Consider the following 15,430-nt stretch of genomic DNA (forward strand, 5'->3'; position numbering starts at 1 on the left):
CTATGAACCTTGAAATCAACCACAAGAAAAAAGTTAGAAAGACCACAAATACTTGGAGGTTAAAGAACATCCTAGTAAAGAATGAATGAGTTAGCCAGGAAATTAAAGAGGAAATAACAAAGTACAGGGAAGCCAATAAAAATGAAAACATGACAGTCCTAAACCTTTGGGACACAGTAAAGGCGGTCATAAGAAGGAAAGTATATAGCAATCAAGGCCTTCCTAAAGAAGGAAAAAATGTCTCAAATATACAACCTATACTTATACCTAAAGGAGTTGGAAAAAAAAACACAGCAAATGAAGCCCCAAAACAGCAGAAGAAGGGAAATAATAAAGATTAGAGAAGAAATCAATGATCTAAAAAAAAAACAGTAGAACAGATCAATGAAACTAGGAGCTGGCTCTTTGAAAGAATTAACAAAATTGATAAACCTATAGACAGATTTATCAAAAAGAAAAAGAAAAAAACCCAAATAGGTGAAATCATGAATGAAAGAGATCACAACCAAACCAAAGAAATACAAACAATAATAAGAGAATATTATGAGCAATTATATGTCAACAAATTGGGCAATTTGGAAGAAATGGATAAATTACAAGGAACACACAAATTACCAAAACTGAAACAGGAAGAAATAAAAAACTTGAACAGACCCATAACCAGTAAAGAAATTGAAACAGTAATCAAAAATCTCCCAAAAAGTAAGGGTGTACGTATGGACAGAAAAAGCATTTGACAAATACAGAGCATCCTTTCTTGATAAAAACACTCAAGAAAGGAGGGATAGAAGGAACATACCTCAACATCATAAAGGCCATATACAAAAGACTCACAGATAATATCATCCTCAACGGGGAAAAACTGAGATCTTTCCCCTAGGGTCAGGAACACAACAGGGAAGTCCACGCTCACCACTGATGTTCAACATAGTACTGGAAGCCCTAGCCTCAAGAATCAGACAGCAAAAAGAAATGATATCCAAACTGGCAAAGAAGTCCAACTTTCACTCGTCACATACAACATGATATTCTACATGGAAAACCTGAAAGACTCCACAAAAAACTGCTCAAACTGATACATGAATTCAGCAAAGTTTCAAGACATAAAATCAACATACAGAAATCAGTTCCATTTCTATACACCAATAATGAAGCAGCAGAGTAATCAAGGAATTAATCCCCATATCAAGCTCTGTGCTGAATGCGGAGCCTGCTTGAGATTCTCTCTTTCTCTCTCTTCCCCTTCCACTTGTGCATTCTTTCTCTCATAAATAAGTAAACATTTAATAAAAAAGAAACAAAACAAAAAAAAATGAAAAAAGAGAGAAAGGCAAACAAAGAAACAGACTCTTAGCTACAAAAAAAAACACAAACTGATGGTTACCAGAGGGGAGGTGGATGGGAGGATGGGTTAAATAGATGATGGGACTTAAAAAGGGCACTTGCTGTTGATGAGCATTAGGTGTTGTATGGAAACTGTTCAATTGCTATATTGTACACCTGAAACTAATATTAAACTGTATGTTAATTATTTTAAAAATAAAAAAGAAATCATTTGCAAGAAAAAAATGCAGGAAAAAACAAACATTTGGAGGCCAAACAGCAATGGTAGCTACTAAATAACCTATGGGTCAGAGAAAAAATAAAAGAGGAAATCAAAAAATACATGGAGACAAATGGAAAGTAAAACACAATGATCTAAAACCTTTGGCACACAACAAAAGCAGTTCTAACAGGGAATTTTAGTGATACAAGCTTACCCTAGAAACAAGCAAAATCTCAAATAAAAAAAACTAACTTTACCTCTAAAGGAACTAAAAAAAGAATAACAGAGCCCAAGCTAGCAAAAGAAAGGAAATAATAAAGATTAGAATGGAAATAAGTGGACTACGGACTACAAAAACAACAGAAAGGATCAATAAAACCAAGAGTTGTTTCTTTGAAAAATAAATAAACCTTTAGTCAAACTCAACAAGAAGAGGGAGGAATCAAATAAAATTATAAATGAGAGAGGAGAAATAACAACTGATGTTACATATCTACAAAGAATTATAAGAGAATATTATGAAAAATTAAATGCCAACATATTGGACCACATAGAAGAAATGAATACATTCCTTGAAACATACAATCTTCCAAAACAAAATAGAGAAAATAGAAACTTGAACAGATCAATTAATAGTAATGAAATTGAATCAGTAATCAAAAGACTCCTAACAAACAAATATTCAGGACCAGATGCCTTCATAAGTGAACTCCATCAAATATTTAAATAAGAATCAATACCTATTCTATTCAAACTATTCCAAAATAGAGAAGAGGAAGAAAAACTTTAAATTCATTCTACAAAACCAGCTTTATCTTGACACCAAAACCAGACAAAGATACTATGAAAAAAGAAAACTACAAAAAAGATACTACAAAAAACAAAAAGACAGTACAAAAAAAAAAACCTTGATAAACATAGATGCAAAAATCCTCAACAAGATATTAATAAACTGGATTCAATAGCACATTAAAAAGATCATTTACCGGGACCACATGAGATTGATTCCAGGGATGCAAAGGTGGTTCAATATTTACAAATCAATCAATGTGATACATAATATTAACAAGAGGAAGGATAAAAACCATACGATCATTTCAATAGATACAGAAAAAGCATTTGACAAAATACAACACCCATTCATGATAAAAATTGTCAACACAGTGGGTTTAGAAGAAACATACCTCAACATAATAGAGACCATAAATGAAAAACCCACAACTAATATCACACTCAATGGGAAAAAAGTGAAAACTTCCTTTAAGATCAGGAAAAAGACAAGGATGACCACTCTCACCACTTGTATCCATTAAAGTACTGGCAGTCCTAACCACATAAATAAGATAAGAAAAAGGAAATAACAAAAGACATCCAAATTGGTAAGGAAGAAGTAAAACTGGTATTATTTCAGATAACATGATACTATATATAGAAAACTCTAAAGACTCCATCAATAAACTATGAATTTAGTAAAGTTACAGGGTAAAAAGTAATGTACAGAAATCTGTTGCATTTCTACATACTAACAACAAAGCAGCAGAAAAAGAAATTAAGAAAACAATCCCACTTACAAATGCACCAAAAAGAATAAAATACCTAAGACTAAATTTAACCAAGGTGAAAAAGCGCTATACTCTGAAAACTATATGACATTAATGAAAGAAACTGAAGATGACACAAAAAAATGAAAACATATTCCATGTTCATGGATTGCAAGAATTAATATTTTTAAAATGTATATGCTACCCAAGCAATCTACAGATTCAGTGCAATCCCTATCAAAACACCAATAGCATCTTTCACAGATCCAGAACAAATAATATTTGTAGAGAACCGCAAAAGACCTCAAATAACCAAAGCAATCTTGAGAAAGAAAAAAGCTGGAGGTATCACAATCCCAAATGTCAAAAATATACTAGAGCTACACTAATAAAAACAGTATGGTACCTGCACAAAAATAGACACATAGACTATGAGAATGATATGAAGATCCCAGAAATGAATCCTAATCTATATGGCCAATTAATGTGACAAAGGAGGCAAGAATGTACAATGAGGTAGAAACAATCCCTTCAATAAATGGCACTGGCAAAACTGAACAGCTACATGCAAAAGAATGACACTGGACCACTTTCTCATACCATACACAAACTCAAAATGTATTAAAGAATTAAATGGGATACTAAAACCATAAAACTTCTCAAAGAAAACATAAGCAGTAATCTCCTGGACATCACCCTTAACAACATATTTATGGATATGTCTCCTCAGGCAAGGGAAACAAAGGCAAATATCAACTATTGGGACTACACCAAAATAAAATGCTTTTTCACAGCAAAGTAAACCATCAACAAAACAAAAAGGCACCCTACTGGATGGCAGAACATATTTGCAAATGATATGTCTGCTAAGGGGCTAACATCCAAAATATATGAAAAACTTATACAACTCAATACCAAAAAAATCCAATTAAAAACAGGCAGAGGACCTGAATAGACATTTTTCCAACGAAGACATAGGGATGACCAACTGAACACTTGAAAAGGTGCTCAACATCCCTAATTACCAGGGAAATGCAAATAAAAACTATAACGAGGTATTACCTCACACCAGTCACAATGGCTAGTATCACAAAGATAATAAACAGCAAGTGTTGGGGTTCCTTGGTGGCTCAGTCAGTTAAGCATCCAACTCCTGATTTCGGCTTAGGTCATGATCTCACAGTTTGTGAGATCGAGTCCTGTGACCAGCTCTGTGCTGACAGCATGGAGCTAGCTTGGGATCCTGTCTCCTTCTCTCTCTGCCCCTTTCCCACTCATGTTCTCTCTCTCTCTCAAAATAAATAAATAAACGTTAAAAAAAAAAAAACTATTGGCAAGAACACAGAGAAAAAGGAGTCCTCCATGCCCTGTTGGTAGAAAAATAAATTGATGCAACCATTGTGGAAAACAATATGGAGTTTCCTCAAAAAATTAAAATTATAGCTACCATACAGTCCAGTAATTTCACTACTGGGTATTTACCCTCAAAAAAATAAAAACACTAATCCAAAAATATAAATGTACCCCTATATTTATTGCAGCATTATTTATAATAGCTAAGATATGGAAGTAACCTAAGTGTCCATAGATAAATGAACAGATAAAGAAGGAGTGGTATATATCTCCAATGAAATAGTACATGGCCATAAAAATGGATGAAATATTGCCATTTGCAACAACATAAATGGATTTAGAGGGTATTAAGCTAAGTGAAATGAGCCAAACAGGAAAGATAAATGCCACATGATTTCACTGTAATGTGGAATCTACAAAAGCAAACAAACAAGCAAAACAAAACAACCCATATTTTAAATACAGAGAACTAGTTGTTGCCAGAGGTGAGATGAGTGAGGGGATGAGCAAAATAGATGAAGAGGTCTAAGCAGTACAAACTTCTATTTATAAAACAGTAAGTCATAGAGATAAAAAGTACAGCATAGGGAATATAGTCAATAATACTGTAGTAACATTGTATGGTGACAGTGACAACACTTATCATGATGAGCACTGAGTAATGTATAGAATCAATATGTTGTGCACCTCAACAATTAAAAACAAAAGCTTTGCTCTTCAAGGAGAAGCTGGGAAATGGAGGCTTCATCTCATTTATATGGTAATCTGCTTGAGGTGGAGTTTATGGTGAAAGTATATCTCAGCTTTTCCTACCTGTCTTGATGTGGGTATTTTCTCAATTGCTCAAAGTGCAGGAATCTCTCAACTAGTTTCTGGATTTCTCTCAGGGGTAACTGATGCATGTGTAGTTGTTTATTCAGTGTGTTCACAGATAGAGGGAAAGTCAGGAGCCTTCTATTCTGCCATCTTGCTGAGAACAGAGGTCTCCCTTTTTAAAAAATATTCTTTTTGTTTTTGGTGTTCTTCGCCTTCACTACAGTACGTGTAAACGTGAATTTCTTTTTATACATGTTTCTTGAGAATTATTGGGATTCTTAGCTATGAAGGTTGGTATCTTTCATCAATCCTAGGAAATTCTTAGTATCATTTTTATACTTTCTCTCTTCTGGATCTTATATTAGAATATTTTAAAACTGTCACACATCCTCCATGTATCTTAACTGCTTTTTAAAAAGTATTTTTATTTTTGTGTCTCCATGGTGCATTATAAAGAACTTCAAATATATCTTTTAGATCATTAATTCTCTATCCAATCTCCTGTCTTGCCTAACCATTGAATTTTCACGATTATGTTTCTCATTTTAGACAGTTCTGCCTGGCCAATTTTGACAGTCTTTTGTTCCCTCACCATACTCCTCATACTTTAGTAAATAAATGAGTGAATAATGTATATTAAGTATACTACTTTATATTCCCTATCATAATTTCAATATCTGCAGTGTCTTAAGTTCTAATTCTGCAGTTTGCTTTCTGCAAAGTCTCATTCATGTGTCTTGCTTATTTGTGTATCTTGTGACAATTCACTTTCCTTAGACCTTTATGAAAAATTTTTGTGGACTATGTATAAAGTACACAGAGAACTTGAGTTTACTTCTGGCAAGTACGTGGAGGTATTGCCAAGACAGGACAATTTAAATTAAATTTTCAGCTTGGGTTTTAGAGGTTATACAGACAATATGAATTCTGACCCAAAATCCAGATAAGGACAGACTTATGGTTAAAAACTTTCCAAGGTATTTTATAGTAGTTTTTCTGAGCTACCCAGAGTCAAAGTTAAGCCAGTCACGTTTTCCTACTATCTCCTACTGTATGAGCTCATGTTTTTCTTATTCATCCAAAAAGGTAGTGAAATTTAAGGATTCTCCGCTTCACTCAAGGGACATGTGACTTTCCAGATGGCAAGATAAAGGCTTTGTCTTTTGTCCTCAGTTCATGGTCTTTCAAAATCCAAGCTACAGGCCATAATGGAAAAGAAATCCTCAGTATCAGCACAGTGCTATTGCTGGTTTGCTAGTCTGGATGTCTGCTTTTTGTATCTGGCGTGCCTCAATGAATTTCCCCAATTTACCTATCAGATTACCCATATATTTAAAAATATTTTATCTATCACTTTTAGTTCTTTCAGTTTATATTTCTAGAAACTAAACTTAAAAAAAAATAAAATAAAATCATATCAAAGGGCTTCTAGACACCAGTGATGCCCATTTTTCTTTAGTTCCTAAATGCTAATCTGATTGCCAGAGGCTGTTTTCTCCCTCAGGTAAACACATTCTTCAAAATTAATTACTCTTGGTAAAAGGCAGCATATCTTGGCAGTGGCAGGGAACCTAAACTAAAGCTAGATATTAGCCTAAATAGCTACTAAAAGTAGATAACTTTTTCTCTTATCACAGAAAAAAAATCTAAGCAGCATATCACTTAGATATATTTCTGGTAGTTACCCTCACTAAATCCATGTCCCAGTTAAAAATTAAGTACAGCAACATACTCCAAGTACATATGCTATCATTTGGAGAAAGAAGAGGACAAAAAAGGGGTAAGGAAAACATGTTCTTCCCTGCAAATCACAAAATGACATACAGCATTCCTATATGCTTTCTTTCCTTCCTTCCCTCCTTTCTTCCTTCCTACTTTCAGTTCAGTGATATTCACTTAGCACTTACTATGTATAGGACATTGTTCTAGGTGTTGGGAATACAACAGTGCATAAAGAAATATATGAATGATGATATAGGAGTGAATATATTAAAAATAAGAAAATAAATATGACAGTTGTTTGATAAAATACTACAAAACTCTTTTGTTATTATCATCTTTAACACAAGAAGTTCTGGATAATTCTTACAGCCATGATTACAACCACCACTTTTTCCCACTGCGTAAGAGAAAATATGTCTTGGGGCACCTGAGTGGCTCAGTTGGTTAAGGGTCTGACTCTTGATACCTGCTCAGGTCATGATCTCACGGTTTGTAAGTTCAAGCCCCACGTGGGACTATTTGCTAATAGCACAGATTATACTTGGAATTCTCTCTCCATCTCTCTCTGCCCTGACCCCACTTGTGCTCTTTCTCTCTCTCAAAAGAAATAAATAAGCTTAAAAATATATATTAAAAAGTTTTTTACTTAATTTTTTTTAATTTTTAAAAAGAGAAAATATGTCTTAATGGACTTGGAGTTGCAAAGCAATTTTCACTGGCAAAGTTTCTCGTTTAAAGGTATTTTTAAAATTCTGTCAATCTATAATTTGACACTTTTCAACTCCTATTCAGTCACAAATGCAAAAAGAACGGTCTTATAATTCACATCAGGCTCTCCAATATATTAATCAGTTTAGCCTGTACAGTGTTCTAATGCAACTTCTATTTTCTCCTCTAGCAACAAATCTCAGGTTTAATATCCACAACCAGCCATGAACCAGAATGAAAGATTTAACAAAGCTTCAGCATCATAGTTGTTGAATAAGCACTCTGATACATTTCTACACTATAAACATTTAATGAGACTTACTCCCAACAGAGTATTTACTACATCAGTTTATTTCATAGTATTATATTTGCAGAAGCAAGATAGAGCAAAGGTTATTTTGGATCCTTTACCAATACAGTTTCGTGTAAATGAAGAAAAATGCAACCATTTAATTTACAAAACCATTTTAGAAAGCTAAATGCTCAATAAATTCTGGTTCAGAGAGACTCTGCAGCTATTTGTAACAGATATATAATATAGATAGATATAGATATAGATATAGATATAGATATAGATATATGCAAATTCAGGCATTTTGTACTGGTTTGTACATCCCTAGCTGTAACTGGGACTGATTTCAAAGGTTGTTAAGACAGCATTAGGATTTCTGGGAAATATCTTTCTCCTGCCTCATTCAGAAATGAGTCAGCCACTCATCTTGAGAAAGGGAAGACTCCATCACTATACCTATTCCCACTCCCATCAAAGTTACACCCCCCCACACACACACACTTTCTCCTTCTAATTATTGCCATATATTATCTGTAGCAGCCACTTCCACACTTTCAACTAAATAGAAAAAGGAGAAGTCACAAAAGAAAGAACAATTTGGAAATATTCCATCTTCTTCTATAATCCTAAGAATATAGAATAAGTATCCAGGATAAACTGGCTATCTTATCCCCTGACATAATTCTGTTTTTAGTTCTGTGAAAAATATGATATACAGTCCTATCAGTCCACTTTAGGTCACCATACCAGCTATGCTCCAAATACAGAGTAGTTCTATTTAAATTACTCAGGCACAAAGTCCTTTTCACTAAAAAAGAATTCCATCTTTTGGACTTGGTTACATTTATAATTTCTCTGATGGTTCGTACAGATTAAGAATCTTAGCATAAATTAAGCATGTTAAGTTGTATCTGTGAGAATTCAATACAGCACGGAACTTAAATACCTTCTGGAATCAGAAAGACTAGATCACATTCTAGACACTACCACTCACTAGCCTTCTGATTTGAGCAAGTTATATAACTTCCTTAAGTCTCAGTTTTATTTTCTGTAAAACAAAAATTAAGGATTTATCTTATAGTGACACTGTAATAATTAAGTAATACATTTATGTTAACTGTTTAGCTATGAAGTAATGTTACATATTAATGTATGGGGGACCTAACATTCTGCCAGCATCACTGGTATAAAATTAGTAAGAAAGACAATCTTTCCCTTGAAAACAAGGAGTTTTCAATCTTACTATGAAGAGAACACATGCATCTAATAGACAAGTTTATTAACAATTAGATGGAAAACAATTAGATGATGGGTACTGTTAAAGAGTCACCACTAATTTTCTATTTTACTTAGTTTCTAGAATTTTCACATAGATGCTAATTATTAACTTAATAATAAATTTTTGCATGGATGTCAATAATGAGGAATTTAATAATGTCAGATTAGAAATGAAGACATCTGTTTAAAGACAAGTAACTAAAGGAAAAGAATAAAGGTTACTCTAAATTTAAATAAATTATATTTTCATAAGTTTGTCATGAAAGAAATAATGTTAAGAACAATAATAGGAATTATATGTATTTAGTTTATATTTTAAATTACCAGTAAGACTTTAGTAATTTTAATTGCATTGATTTCATTGTGGAAAATTTTGCCTTCAAATAGTCATCTCCACTAATGATAATGAGAGCTAATATTTAGTGAGCACTTATAATGTACCTGTCACTCCTCTAAGCATTTTACATGTATTGTTGATTCACTGATTCTGACAAAACTACGATGTAGGCCCTATTGTTAATCCACTTTAGAGATGAGAAAACTGAGAATTAAGTAACTTTCCAAAGTTCATGGAACGCTTGGGTGGCTCAGTCAGTTAAGCATCCAACTTTGGCTCAGGTCATGACCTCACAGATTGTGGGTAGGAGCCCCAAGACCGGCTCTGTGCTGACAGCTCAGAGCCTGGAGCCTGCTTCTGACTCTGTCTCCCTCTCTCTCTGCCCCTCCCCCATTTTCAGTCTGCCTCTCTCTCTCCCTCTCTCTCTCTCTCTCAAAAATAAACATTAAAAACATTTTTTTTTAAGTATCTTTCCTAAGGTCACATGGGCAACAAGTCCACAGCTGAGAGAGAGGCCCTGGCATTTGGGTTCTAAAACTGTTATTTTTAGGCACTACATTATGTTGCTTCTCATCAAGCAACTGTGTGTCTGACTTGCATAGTTAATGATCTTTGACATCACACTCGAATGTCTGATAAATAGCTCAAGCTAAACCTGTTGAAAACTGAGTTTCTGATCTTCCTCTCAAAACTGGCTTCACCCAGTGTTCCTCATCATGGTTGATGAAAACTTCATCTATCAAGCTGCTAAAGAAGAAAAACAAAAAAACAAAAAACAAAAACACAAAACCTTAAGATTATTTGTGGTAGACAGAGAGGTGTACTGTTCACATCTCTCTTCTGTGTACGACTTATTGCTGAGTTGTGGACTGTTGGGAGTAAGGCCAGCAGATGGCCCCCAGCTGTCAGTTCCCACAGGGTTTGCCTCAGATGCAGGGGCCTGCCCCCTCTTCCCTGTGCCTGGACGTCATACCCTTCCCAAGGCAGGGTGACCTGCATCTATTGCCTGACGGAGGCAAAAAAAAAAAAAAAAAAAAAAAAAAAAAAAGAAAAGAAAAAAGCCTGGCTATGTCTGCCTGAGAAGGTACACTAAAGGGTAACCCTTCCTCTCGAGCTCTCTACTGATTGGTCTACACTTTGTGGGTCTGGCCCACAGGTAGAATTCTTCCTCTGCTCAATTTGCTCCCTCCCTCTTCCCTTCACACATGTTAATTCCTAACAACACCTGTATCCCAAACTCTGTTCAGTGTGTGCATTGGGAAGATCCAGCCTGAAAGATCAGCCATAGCTCCTCCCTTTCTCTCACATCCCACACTAGTTCTGTCAAATCTAGTTGGCTTCATTTACAAAATTTAGCTTTAATAATCACTGAGGCCACCTTGGTCCAAACTAAACTGTGAGGTGGAATGAGTTGGTGTATGTAAACATAAGGATGGAACCCGTATTTCTATAATAGTTTTCTGCCTGGTTTTTCAGCTTCTTCTTTGGTTCCCCCTTCAGTCTATGTTCTTCAGGTAGCCAGTGTAGTCCTTCTTAGATTCCAGTGTCATACCTCTGCTTAAAACCTTACAATGGCTCCCATTTAACTTGAAGTAAAAGCCAGAACCCCCAACAACCCACAGTTCTCTATAACCTGGCCCCATTGGATCTTCTCAGTTCAGCTCTGACTCATCCCCTTACTTTCCACTTAGGCACCCTGATGTCTGTGCTGTCCTTAAACAATGGGGATATGCTTTTAAACATTAGTTTTAGATATCCATCTGCCGAATTATCTAATCTCCTTCAAGCCTTCAAGTCATCTCACTTTCTCAATGTAACATTCTATTTACTTATCCACAGTGTTCATTGTTTTTGTTTTTTGCCTATATTTCTCTGTTAAAACGTAAGCTTCATGAGGGGAGTGCTCTATTATATCCCAAGCACAAAGAAAGTGCCAGTAATAAGTATTTGTGGAATGAGTAAATCCTACATTTCATAAATTGATCCATGTAAACTAAAATCATCATTTCAATATAATCAACAATCTCACTTTAAATTCATTGACTTCCTTGGAAGTAATATAAAGGAATCAGAAGTCTAAAGATAGAATATTTTCCTGCCAATCAATTCATTGGAAGATACAAGGCAATGATAGAGACTGATTAAGTAACTGGATTTTTATTTACTCATAGTCTAAACTCCAACACAGGTCTGAAAACCCGTGTTTATTTTCATATTGGGGTACATCAAATCACATTTTACCTTTCTCTCCACTTACCTCAAGCTCATCAAGGGCACTTCCCAGGGTGGCTGCCTTAGATTCCGGTGGGGCAATCGTATTCTGGATGCCTTGTGAAGCATTTGAAATTACATTGAGGGCATTGTGAATTTCTTCACAAACTGTGTCCTTGCTGGCTTTAAGGGAAGCAACATCAGAATGTTCCAAACAAGCTGAACAAATTGAATGCAAGAGCGGGGAGTTTTCCTTCAGAGAGGCCCGGGCCCCTGCGATTTCATCCCTCTGATTTGGAGATTTTAAGTCCTAAAGAAACACATATGAAGTTTCTTTAAAATGGGTTATAAAAGAAAGATTTATACAAAAATGTTCCATTTATCTGTCAATATAAAGGAAAAGATAATAGATGCTAAGAAGTCAGGTATAAGTTAAAATCCAGGGCATCAATTATTTCTACACTCCTTCAGATTCTGTTAAAAATTCTACAATAGGAAAACTGAGCCAATTTGCAAATAAAGGTCACAAATGGTGCAGATGTATAATAACTAAGCAGATCTTACATTTGTCAGTCATATCTTGCTTATAAGTCAGAAAAATACTCTGGCATTCACATTATTAAGTGCATTATAAGAGAGCCTGAATTACAAGGATGTTGATTACCTATTTCCATAGATGCTTATGATTGCATTTAACCTTTTCATTAAAACTAAACTGATTCAGTTAAGAATATTAAATTGAACCTCCTACCATTCAGCTATTTTTCATTCTTTTTCAGAAATACTTATAAATAATTTAATCCTTGATCTTTTTTCTTTGACATTTATTCAAAAAATAGTTACTGAGCACTTATTATATGCTAGCCCTTGTGCTAGATGTCAAGTGTACAGAGGTGAATAGTCCTACAAGGATCTTGTTCTCCTGAAGCCTATGTTCATGTTTGAGGGGGTGGGAGACAATCAACAAACAATAAACAAGGTAAACAATTGCACAAGACAATTTCAGGCAATGATAAATGCGATGAAGAAAATACAAAGTGAAATGTCATAGAGACTTCTTTAGCTTGAGTGGTCAGAGAAGATATTTCTGAAAATGACATTTGAAGTAAATATAAATGAAAAGCATTCCAAACAGTGGGAAGACAGGGAAAAGAAAGTCAAATATAAGTGATAGCTGATCAAAACTAGTCAAAATACCATGAAAAAACCTGGCAAACACTACATTAGCCAAGTGATAAAGGTTAACATCATCAGTAATATCACATGAGTATCATGTACCCATTGACATATTGTGACAAGAATAGCACTTCACCTCACTGGTATTCTCTCCCAAAGTCCACAACTCCAGCCTAATCATGAGAAAAACAATAAAGAAAACCAGATTGGGGAACATCCTATATGGTACCTGGGCAATATTCCTCAAGACTGTTAAGGTCATGAAAAAGGATGGTACTGATAAACTGTCACAGACCAAAGGATACAGGGAAGACATGCATGACAACTAAATGCAATATGATACCCTAGATTGGATCCTGGAACAGAAAGAAGACATTCATGGAAATATTTGTGAAGTTCAAATAAAACCTGTAGTTTAGGTAACAGTAATACATCAATGTTTGTTTGCTCATAAGTGGCAAATGTAAGATACTAACAACAGAGGAAACTAGGAGAAAGGCAGAGGATAATTCTCTGTACTATCTTTACAACTTTTCTGGAAATCTAAAATCATTAATATAAACTAAAAGTTCATTTTTGTATGCCATGTTTATATATAGCAGCATTATCAATAATAGCCAAACTATGGAAAGAGCCCAAATGTTCATCAACTACTCAGCCATCAAAAAGAATGAAATCTTTCCATTTGCAATGACGTGGATGGAGCTAGATTGTATTATGCTAAGTGAAATAAATCAATCAGAGAATGACTAATACCATATGATTTCACTAATATGTGGAATTTAAGAAACAAAACAGGTGAAAATAGGGAAAGGCAAGGGGAAAAAGAGAAGAGAGGAAAACAAACCACAAGAGGCTCTTAACTATAGAGAAAAACTGAGGGTTGATGGAGGGAGATGGGTGGGAGATGGGCTAGACTGGAGATGGGTAGTCAGGAGGGCACTTGTGATGAGCACTGGGTGTTGTATGTAAGTGACGAATCACTGAATTCTACTCCTGAGACCAATACTGCATGTATGTTAACTAAAATTTAAATTAAAAAAATAAAATAAACTTTAAAAACTAAATAAAAAATAACGTGCTTAGAATAAAGACCCAGCACCTAGTAAGTCTCAATATATGTTGGTCACTCTCACCATTACAGGTAGGGGACAAGAAGTTATTAGGGATAAATGACAGGATTGGGATTTGAACACAAAGTCTGTATTCTGAACTAGGGAGCTTATGGCTCTTAACTTGGGACTAGTAGTTGCTCTGCCTTCCTCTTCTCTTCCGGGGCCAGCTTTTCTCTCAGCCTTAACTGACCTTAATATGAAAGTTAAGTATATGTATGTTGTATTCATCAAATAATATTTTGTTTGCTCTATCATTCATTAATAAAGTGAATGGAAAAACAAAAACGTTCATTTTAAAGAAAACTAAATCAGGGGCGCCTGGGTGGCTCAGTTGGTTAAGTATCCAACTTCGGCTCAGGTCATGACCTCGTGATCAAGCCCCTCGAGTTCGATCTTGACTTCAAGCCCCACTTTGGGCTCTGTGCTGACAGCTTGGAGCCTTGAGCCTGCTTCAGATTCTGTCTCCCTCTCTCTGCCTTTCCTTGTTCATGCTTGTGCTCTCTCTCTCTCTCTCTCTCAAAGAAAAACATTAAAAAAAATTTTAAAGAAAATTAATTCAAGAGACCTTAACAATAGCTTATGCATTTCATATACAATAACTTATATAATCTTTATAAAACCTCATGATAGATATTATCTCCCATTTTAAAGGTAAGAAGACCAAGAAAGACTAAGTTCCTGAGTCAAGTTACAGAGCTAGAATGTGGCTTTTCTTGTATTGTAACCCAAGGCAGCGTGACTGCTAAGCCATGACCCTAACAACTATGTCATACTCTTTCCTACACTGGAAGGATTTCCTTTATTCATTACTATACAAGGACGAGGACTTATATAATGGCACAGTTTATAAAGTACTTCTAGATAGTATCTTATTGATCATCACAACACTCTTTGAGGCAGTAAGGCTGGTGTTATTAACCCCATTTTAACTAAATAGGTATTTAGTGTAAAGAGATTAAGTGTAAAACAACTGAGATCCAAACCAAAGTCTTCTGATTGCAAATCCCATGCTTTTTTCACAAGACTCTGCTACCTCAGGATAATGTTGCCTGAGGTTAATAAATGGCTGTGCTACTATATTTTTAGTTCCTTCCTTTCTGAAAATAAAGGCTGTCTGTGACTTCATAAAGGCTTTAGGGGAGATTAACTTCTTTACAAGATGTAGGGAGGACAGTTAGAAGTAGCTGTCAACTAACTCACTGTTCATACTCACTAATTACCCAACACAAGACACGGTGTAGTTTTCTCGGCTTGCTATGATTTCCCCCTTGTATTTCCGGTGTAGGTTCTAGTTCCAGCTCTGTCATTAGCACTGTGATCTGGGTAAGTCTTCTA

The 15,430-nt window shown here is 35.0% G+C and overlaps 1 protein-coding gene across 1 annotated transcript in view; it reads right to left on the reverse strand.

Moving 5' to 3' along the window:
• CTNNA3 (catenin alpha 3) overlaps positions 1–15,430 on the reverse strand; it is a 1,681,070-nt gene that overhangs the window by 1,272,942 nt on the left and 392,698 nt on the right. Inside the window, exon 5 of the mRNA XM_047071866.1 lies at positions 11,851–12,114. Within this exon, the coding sequence (XP_046927822.1) occupies positions 11,851–12,114 (264 nt within the window). The remainder of the gene's footprint in view (positions 1–11,850; positions 12,115–15,430) is intronic.

Source organism: Lynx rufus, unplaced genomic scaffold (assembly GCF_022079265.1).
Source record: "Lynx rufus isolate CCGP_SWC_20201006 ecotype Redwood Valley unplaced genomic scaffold, mLynRuf1.p SCAF_11, whole genome shotgun sequence".
NCBI lineage: Eukaryota > Metazoa > Chordata > Mammalia > Carnivora > Felidae > Lynx > Lynx rufus.